Source organism: Symphodus melops (genome assembly GCF_947650265.1).
Source record: "Symphodus melops genome assembly, chromosome: 23".
Lineage (NCBI taxonomy): Eukaryota > Metazoa > Chordata > Actinopteri > Labriformes > Labridae > Symphodus > Symphodus melops.
The window spans coordinates 12,943,121-12,952,734 of record NC_136713.1 but is presented as its reverse complement, the minus strand read 5'-3'; the positions used below and the strand labels follow the sequence as shown (position 1 = coordinate 12,952,734).

The window sequence follows — 9,614 nt, the reverse complement described above, 5'->3', positions numbered from 1 at the left end:
CACACACACACACACACACACACGTCAGCTGTTTCTCACCTCGATGACTCCGTGGTGGATGGAGGTGTACTGCTTCTTCCTCAGCATCACCAGGGTGATAACGATCACGGTCGCTATGACGACGCCGCCAACCATCAGCCCGATGATAGCGCCCTTGTTGGAGCCGACGTCCTCTGCAAAGAAGACCTGGAGTGGGGAGGGGGGAACGCGACAGCGGCCAGGTTACACGTCAGAGTGGAGCGTGTGGATGAAGTGAGGCGGTGGTGCTGCTTGAGTAACGCCTTTAATTTATTTATTTTTTTTAGCACAGCAGGAGTCAGAGCTTCAAAACGATTCATCACATCTCTTTTTTTAAATCCACTGACCTCCAACAGCTGCTACGGCAAAAAAAAACAACCTAATTCCATTTGTCAAAATGGCTTCAATAAAGGGATCAATGCTACAATTTTTAATGGCAGAGCGAGCACAGCAAACATTTTTTAACAAATGTTTTTGTTATTGGAGGCTGAAGAGAGGACAGTGAGCGATGACGTGCAGCTCTTAAGAGCCGATGTGACGCTCGGTTGGTTAATTTAACACATGTTCTTACGTACTAACCTTTTCATGGTAGCAGCATTTTACAAAATTTAAGCACATTTTCTGACAAATTGAAAAAATTAATCTCAAGTCATTTCTTGTATTCTACAAATTGACAGGTATTTTTGTATGGCAACAGTTATGTTACATGTTTTAAAGATCACATTATGAAACACCCTCTTCACCATGTTTCTATAACACTAACATGTGTCTCTCGTCCGATCCCGCAATGATGAGAAAAGTCCATCCTCTCCGTCTTCTCCACTCTTCAGAAAATGTCTGCTCAAACAGATCGTTTGGAGATGTTCCCTTCATGACATCACAAAGGGCAGTAGCCACTCCCCCTCCCCTCTCACAAACAATGGGAAATGGAGCGAGAAAGCACCGAGTACACCCGAGCCTTTCCAGAGAGGGGGTGTGGTCAGACAACTCATCTACATATTTAAAGCTACAGACACTTGTTTTTTGTCAAAGCGTCTTCAAGTATTTACAAAAGCGCTGCATTAATAAATAATAAAATATATTGTCATTATTATTATTCACAAATGTTTTGAGGATCTCTGAGAAGTAATTAAACTGAAGAGGAGGAGAATATGTGACCTTTAAGCTTCTTGCTTATTTAAAGTTGCTCTTGCATTATTTCTTCTTCCTGTTTTTTGGAGCTTACTTTTTCCACAGCGCGTTGCGTAACAGCATTACCTAACATTTACTAAAATTTTTGTCACGTTAAAAATAGTGTCACCTGACAAGACAAGTTTAGCTGCAGCTCGCAGCAAAGTGTCAGCTCGCAAAAAAAAACCCCCCCAAAAAAACCCCATACCAACTGAAGGAACGTTTTTCCTGTCGGAGAGTTTCTTCCTGTGGCCGTCGTGTGATTTATCAAACACAGACTGATGCAGCGTGAGTCAGCTCAACAATACTAGGACACGTGGATAAAAAATATAGATATAGACTTGTGTAGACTAGTGTACTTGAAAAGATATAGAAAAAAACAAAAAATGAAGGCTTCGGCCTCTCTGTCACGGATGATGTCGCTTTGGAACAAAAATAAACAAAGTAAACGGCGTCCTGTGAAGGCAGAAAAACAACTCCGGATGTTTGCACCTTTGATGACGCCAGCAGAGATGCATTCAGCGGACACTTACTTTAAACTGTCGATAATTGAACAAAAACACGTCTTGACATCTCTGCGCTGCTGGTGTTGAAACGTCGCTGTGTGCGTGTGCTGTAGTGCGTGTGTGTTTGTGTGTGTGTGGTGGGGGAGGACTTAATTTTTCGGGGCTCCTTCAGATTAATCTCTGCGGAACGCTCGATGGGGTTACACTGAACATCGAATTAAGGAGCCAAGCGAAGTAGGACGCACTAACCGCTCGTTGTGAACGCCAGAAATGTGATAAGTAATAAAATGTAGGGATTAAGAGATTAAAGGCGTTAGGTGAGAGGAGTAAGGTACGCAGATTAGGATTTGATTGAGGGTGGATTGAGAGGGTTTTGTGCTGGAATTACAATACGCGGTGAGATTATATACAAATGCAGGTTACAGTCTGAGGGCGCCGAGATCAAAAACCTGTATAGCTGACCAGGAGCATGTGTGCAGATAGAGACGACACACAAACCGATGCCAGCGAGTTAGAGAGACAGAGAGAGAGAGAGAGAGAGAGAGAGAGAGCAGACTGGCGTGACGCATGCATTATTGCAGTCGTCGCCACGGACACTCGTCTCCATGGTGACAACCTTGGGAGTTCACCAGGAGGAGAAAGTGGAGACACGGCCTTGACTGTAAGTGCGTACCTGCAGGTGCTTCTCTGTCTCAAACTTCTGCGCGTGGATAAATCATTCAGCCTGCGTATCTGTGCGTCTGTGTTGGTGTGTTCGTTTACCAGTTTCTGATGGTGAACTTCGTACTCGGTGCTCTGTCTGTCCTCTGTCTCCATACGCAGCTCAGGAATAGCTTCCATCTTCATTCCGGTCACTGGCAGAGGGAAAGGAGGGAGAGTTAAATCTATTATAGATGATCTGTCTCGTCTCGCACACGCACACATTTCCTGAAATCAAACTCGCTCACTCAAGCAGGACCGACAGCTTAACAGCAGTGTGAATTGAATATAGCACGCGTGCAGCCTATACAGCACAGGACATATAGGAGCTGCAGCCGCAGCAGCACACATCTCCTAACAACCACAGCTGGCACTTCGGCAGAGGTCAAGTGGAGCTGGTTGTGTGCAAACAAGGACTGAAAGGAAGTGGAAAAACACCGTCCTGACTTTACTTCTCGTCTCTACTTCAAAAAAAAAAATAATGTTGTGATGTATTTTAAGAGGTGGCCTTACTTAACCTGAGCACATTTATCTCCTGTAAGACGGGAAGCTGAGAACAAAGGAATATCCGTTTTAGGAGACAGGTGCCGAGGAGAGGGAGGAGTAGACTACATACTCTCAGAGACGCTAATTTGCAGTGTTGGGACGCTAGATCGGAAAAAATGACGTGTGCAGCCACTATCCAGTAGGTGTCGCCCTCGAGCACCGTCACAAAACCAAAACAAACTTGCTGTTTGGCTTGGCCTCTGCTCTCCTCCACAGAATGTCTTGTACACGCAAAGTAAAGCCCTCTGCTCCTCCATCCGCCAAACGATCACCATGACAACCACATCATCGACTTTAAACCTACTGTAAGATTTATTATTGTATTAATACATCTTACATTTTAGAAACACCTACCTGGCCTTGTGGGAACGCCTCTGTCCAGATTGGGACGAGAGTCAACTGGCTCAACTGAAGAATAAAGAGGGAAATGTAATTTTAGAAGCCACATGTGAATTGAATATTGCTTTAAATGTTTGTACTTTAAAGCGCATCATGTGTCCAGTGCGTTAGACAGTACCCTGGTTCTCGGTGTTGGCCTGGTTGAAGCTCTCGGGATGGATGAATCCGACTCCACCGAAGCCCAGAGTGTCCTCCTGAGGCAGCAGCTCGGTCTGGCCGTCTCCGAGCTCCTGGTCGGGCATCAGGGCGTCGTTCCCGTAGCTCATCCTCACGTCCGTCTGCAGGTTGGCCAGCTGCTGGGCCATCTCCGCCTGCTCCCTCTGCAGGAGCTCTGTGTCGGCACGAGGAGAAGTGACGGGGTGCGAAAGGAGGAGGGAGGACGACGAAAGGAGACGACAGAGAGACAGAAAGGAAAAGAGCAAATGATGAAAGTTTCCCGTCAATTATCCAACAGCTTCTCACAGTTTATTTTGCTCATGGTGTCATTACTTTGAATGTTTAACCACAGACTGTATTAAACCCATGGGATTGTTGGAAGTTTGGCATTCCTGTTAACGCTATCTTGGTATTTTAAAGCAAGAAATTACAATTTTTTTAACAAGAAAGGGAAGCATTAAAGATCACGTCGTTGGAAAATGCTAAGATACAAGCTCACACAATCGTGGCTTAGTTGGGGAGGTATGCACAACCAGAGTTAGCTTGGAATTCAAATATTGGCTAGCTTTACCTTAGCATATCAGCATTTTTATGTGGAATACAGAATGGTGTCATCTGCATAAAAATTTACATTGAGGGCGCGACAATGTCGATCTCAGCACATTTTATCCCTGAAGTCGAGTGTGATCGTCCCATACACAACATTGAAATCCTTTATTCTGGAGAATTACTTTTCAGACTGTATCCGACTAACACGAATCAAAATGAACCTCGACTGCACGTGTCCCCTTTTTCATTTTCGCTCTCGAGTCTGCCCGTCTTGTAAACTGAGCATGCTTCATAATATCAAGCCATGCATGTGCTTTATTTTGACAGTAGGGGGGGACAATCGTGCGGTTTAACTTTGCTAAGTGAAATATAGAACTGTGTCATCTGCATGAAGACATGCTTTACTTGACATCTGTATAAAAACATTATGTGGACTATAAAAACATGGATATCAGCATCAAACTGTGCATTATTTGACACATCTGCATGAAACGGAAATATTTGGACTGTACAAAATTAAACAGGTTATCACAGGTAACCCTCAGGTGTCTTTTTACTTTAAGTGGGACACAGACTTGCAAAAGAAGAAGACTTACAATTAGGGCAATATTGCTAGATAATTCTTTACTTAACTACCAGTTGAGGCGCCCCTGCTGGTTATTTGAAATAAAGCAGGTTTAAGACACTTCTGCATTGGCTTCACTTTTCAGACCCAGAAGCTACTTTTTGTATACAGACACTATATCCACCTTATTTTTCAGAAAAAGATAGCTTCCAAGAAATGTTGTTGAGCTCAGCTTCTTCACAGAGCTGGCACCTCGCAGTGACTGAACTGTGCTTTTTCTTCGGTGCACGTCTGTTCCCGCGTGTGAGTGTTTCGCCGGTCAGCACAGACTGTGACAGTCTCCGAGACAGAGACACAGATGGCTGGGTGACGCACACGCAACTCCAATAAACCCAAAAACCTCCACAGACACCACAGTGAATACGGGGGCAGGATGGAGGGGGTTTATCTTCCTGCAAACTGTCTCATTTGACTCTGAACAGAAGAATTAGGCCGAAAGGCTCACATGTTATAATCTATGAGGGGGGGAAAAAAAAAAAAAAAAGAAAGCTGGATTTTTTGGAGGCTGGAATTCAGAGCAGTCAATCTTTTTGTTACATGTTGCACAATCAGGATAGTTTGTCTTTTCTTATATCTCTCACGTCAGTGAGCAAGAAGGCCATGTCACACTTTTACAAAGTGTACTTGAAGTATCGTCAAATATTTATTTTCTGCTCTCAGCTTCAATATCCTTGTCTTTCTGCTTTTAAGCCTCTGACTTTTTACTGTAAAGCTATCTTACATGGAATACATAATTACAGTCACCATTGACTGTATACAAAGATGGACGTCTTTGCCTCCTCCCCCTGGTCAAAAATGAAGTTAAAATATCGGCCGTCCCTCCCCTTCAACTAACCAAAACACACGTTTAGCTTATCGATGAAATATCAAAGGTCCCTCAGCAGATCGGAATAACTGTTATATTTCCTCTCCTCTTCACATGGAGAAGTCAGAGCTTATACCCAATCCTTCACTCAGACACTAGGGGGAGCTCCACATGTTTGGCTTCACTTTTGAGGAGCTGTTACCTTCCGTCCATCGTCTATCAGAGTGATGTAAATGAGCAGAGAAATGTTTAAAGTCCGTCTGCGGTCACAAGCTGACAAACTCACCAACTTGGTCCTGGATGTTGTCGGCCACTCCGGGAACCTTGTAGAGAAGTCCCAGAGATTGGTTCATACGCTCCTCAATGACACGCAGGTGGGTCAGCACCTTTTACACACACAAACAGGAAATAACATCGCCTGTTATATAAGTGGCTCTTCCTTTCCGAGCAGAATGGCTTTCAGAGGAGCCGTGGTGCGTCCCTACCTGAGGCCTGATCTGCGCAGCCTTCTTGGGATCCACCATGCGGACGTGCTCGAAGTGTTTGAGGGTGTGCTGCCTGTCCTTCTGCTCGGCGCGCACGTACTTCTTCAGCAGACTGAAGACGTGGCGAGGCTGCAGGACACGAGAGAGAAGAAGAAGACAGATGGTTCAGAGTGCAGGAAGGACAGCGGGATGCATTTGTACGCAGCCTGGATCTGGTACAACACAATGTCGAATCTAAATCCCAAAATCAATCAGCTGAGTGAGTTTAGGAAGAAATACTTCCAGATTGCAATCACAATGTATTCACATGTATTGTCTGATGCTAACATTTTGCAAAATCAGCTTAAACGTTATGTCAGTCAAAGCAACATAAAAATTCAAGTATTAAAACTGGGATGTACATTTTGGACCTTTTTTTTTTCCCATTTGTAGATAAACACTGGCATGGCTTGTGCCGTACGCAATTTAGTCGTATTCTTTATTTGCACAACCTTGAAGTTCTGTAAGCCATGCGAGAAGTGTTTCTGAAGGACTTGACCCAGATATTTGTGGATGTGTACACGACGAAGAAGCTTAAAAGCACAGTGTGTAAAATTCTGTCACGAGAGGATTCTCAATCTAAAAAGGCTTTTATGAAGAGAAGAGAGCTGAAGAGAGACAGGAAATGTTGGGAGGAGAGAGTGGGGGGGGGGGGGGGGGGGGTGACTTGGAGCAAAGGGCAGAGGTCGGATTCGAACCCCACAATCCGCTGAAACGTAGACTGTAGCCTCCATACAAGGGACACATCTGCTGCTATCAAATCAGAACGAGAAATCGTTTGGGGGAGGAGTCTCTGATGGTGATTGTTCCTGTGTTATTACGCGCCGTCAATCGTCTGCATTACGTACTCTGGGCGGGTCCTGCTGCAGTGCGGTCAGGTAGCTCTCCAGAGCCAGGCGGCGGCGGTCGTTCAGCAGAGCCTCCACCCGCGCCATGTGCGTCTCCACCAGCTGCTGCCGCTCGCTCGCTGCCTCCTGCTCCAGTGCCTCCACCTTCTCCTGGAAACGCTACACACACACACACACACACACACACACACACACACACACACACACACACACACACACACACACACACACACACACTCAACAACACTGAAACAACCTTTTTGATGGGTTTATTTGCAGTGTGTGTGTGCATGCGTTACCTGGATGACAGCCTTCTTGTCGGCACGTGGAAGATTCTTGGCTTCCCTCTCGGCCTCCTCCCACTCTCTCATCACCTGGGAGCAAGAGAAAGGAGGGGGAGACATTAATAACACCTGTCAATCTTCTTTCTATTTCCACAGGTTTCATCTCAGGTTGATTTTACACTCGAGTGAAAACACTTTGTGGCTTGGATGTGATCTTTTTCACGGTTGTCTAAATGGACGCAAATTGGACATTTGACACAGTATTTGTGATAAGAATAGCATTGTGGCTGCAGAGGGCAAACACCACATCGTCCTGTTTGCCTTCATAATGCTTTGAGAATCACAATGATGATATGTGCATGACATCAAAAGACCGGAACCGGCAGCTGTTTCCCTTTTTTTTTTTTTTTAATCTTTTGATTGCATGTCAGTTTCTACTCTCTGACTCACTGGGTGGATTCTTTCATTCAGCTTAAATTTTTTTTTTCTTCCAAAGACGTGACCGAACAGTTTTATGAAAAGGGGAAGTCAACTGTGTGCTATAGAAACCCACGCAAAAAGCAAAACAAAACAAAAAAAACACAACACAGCTTTTCCAAGCGGTTCATAAACTGTCCGTGAAGAAGAGAAAAATTAAAGCGAGATGAGGTTTTTAGCTTTCTTTTCTGTGAAAGCTGTGCTGTGGACCATCTGGCGAGCGGGACGCTTGATTAAAGAACAAAATTAAAGTCGAGTTGGCTCTGCCGCCTCGCCCAAGGGGGATTAACAACCGCACCTATTCGTTCTACCCGACACACCTTTTCTTTGCCTCCGTTTGTCCTCTTGAAAACAGACCTCTTTCCTGTCTCCGTGCTTGCTTGCACGACTACATAGCTGTGAAAGCGTTTTCTGAAACACTGACTTAAAGAGAGGAATTCCAAAGTAGAACTGAATGTAAACATTTTTAGAGATTTATTGATATATTAGGATGTTGTATGTCTACGTTATATACAAGAGGTAACCGGTTAGTCCTGGAGTAGTGCGTAGGGCCAATCGTGTTTAAATGGGACAACCTAGCGTGAGTGCGCCACAAGCCACCAAAAGCAAAAAGGAATAGAACCAGAGTCTAAAAATACCAGATTCCTCCTTAAAAACAAACAATTAAATCCTCATTTATTATTTATGCCTCTCCTCCCGATACCTGAGACATCCTCTCGCGGTGCTTTGCCTCCAGGCTCTCTTTAGCCTTCTGGAAGTGGGCGTGTTCATTTTCGTCAGCGGGTGTCTCCAGGTAGTGGTCCACGGCGTCAGGGGAGTTTGGTTTGGCTGTGGGTACTGCATGAAAAGGAGACAGAGAGAGAGAGAGAGAGAGAGAGCGATGCTTTAAGTGAGGAATCTTTTTTTGGGGGGGGGGAGATTCACACACACACACACACACACACACACGTTGACAAAACCACAGAGTGGGGGTCCAGACTGGGTTAATAAGGTTAGAGGGAAATGAAGAGTGAAAGAAGACAGGACAGCAGCCGGAGCTGGAAGCCGGCAGCTCCTAAAAACAAACACACCAACGCCTCAGATGACCTGCAGCCCAGTTAAACATCGAGATTCAGAAACAATCACTGATGCTGGAATTGATCCTGAAGGCTCCGACTCAACTGTCGACTTAGCACGAAGAAATGTAATTGGACCACATATAGCGTGAAAGTTAAATTTAATCAGTGGAAAAGTTGATTATCTTTCACAAGTGTGCGATTAAAAGTGGATGTGTGCGCGCGCAGGCGTGAAGGTCGCTCGTCATGTGAAATTGGTTACGTCTGACGGCGGCGCATGACTGCACACAGGACTCAAAAACAAGCGAGGTGGGGTTTTTTTCCCTTCACTTTGACCTGAGATGAGAAGAATTCTGTTAACAACATTTAAAGGTCCAGTTCACACAAATAAAAACAATAAAAACAACATCTACACGTGGCTAGATGTGATTTTAATCCCAAGGCTTGGTGTCGTGCGAGTGTGAGATCCCTGCGGCACAATGAAGCAGAGCGCGGTGAAGATATCGTGGCGCTTACTGCTATGAAAACAAACATTTTAAAAGATTCAAGAGGAACATCTATTTCTGTCACTGGTTCAGTTGAGTTCAGTTCAACTCACATTGTTTTCTTATTACGGTACTCTAAATTATCCAGACTTGACAGGGAACAAACCCTGGAAAAGTAACTGGGATCATTCCTTGAGTTAATCCAATGAAAACTAAATCTGCGTATAAGCCGGAGTAATTGGGACATTTCTTGTGGAGAGAGTACAATTATACTTTGAAGATATTCTGTTGAACATTCAAAACCTTCATATAAACGCATTTCTAATATATCCTGAGACTGGTGCCGACGTTTGACATCTGCTCTGAACGCCGATTATCGTTTCTTTAACACCGATTAGCTAACAGGTTGACTCGCCACGTTGCTCATTTTCCACTTAGAAATCAACACTTCAACACGAAAGGAAAGAG

The 9,614-nt window shown here is 44.7% G+C and overlaps 1 protein-coding gene across 2 annotated transcripts in view; it reads right to left on the bottom strand.

Moving 5' to 3' along the window:
* The window catches only part of appa (amyloid beta (A4) precursor protein a), a 57,554-nt gene continuing 47,940 nt past the window's right edge, over positions 1 to 9,614 (bottom strand). For both annotated transcript variants that reach the window (XM_079336640.1, XM_079336641.1), the window contains 9 exons: positions 8,310 to 8,443; positions 7,145 to 7,219; positions 6,846 to 7,004; positions 5,959 to 6,087; positions 5,760 to 5,859; positions 3,457 to 3,669; positions 3,294 to 3,347; positions 2,457 to 2,548; positions 1 to 186 (listed from right to left, as the gene is read on the bottom strand). In XM_079336640.1, the coding sequence (XP_079192766.1) occupies positions 25 to 186; positions 2,457 to 2,548; positions 3,294 to 3,347; positions 3,457 to 3,669; positions 5,760 to 5,859; positions 5,959 to 6,087; positions 6,846 to 7,004; positions 7,145 to 7,219; positions 8,310 to 8,443 (1,118 nt within the window). In that variant the 3' untranslated portion in view covers positions 1 to 24. The remainder of the gene's footprint in view (positions 187 to 2,456; positions 2,549 to 3,293; positions 3,348 to 3,456; positions 3,670 to 5,759; positions 5,860 to 5,958; positions 6,088 to 6,845; positions 7,005 to 7,144; positions 7,220 to 8,309; positions 8,444 to 9,614) is intronic.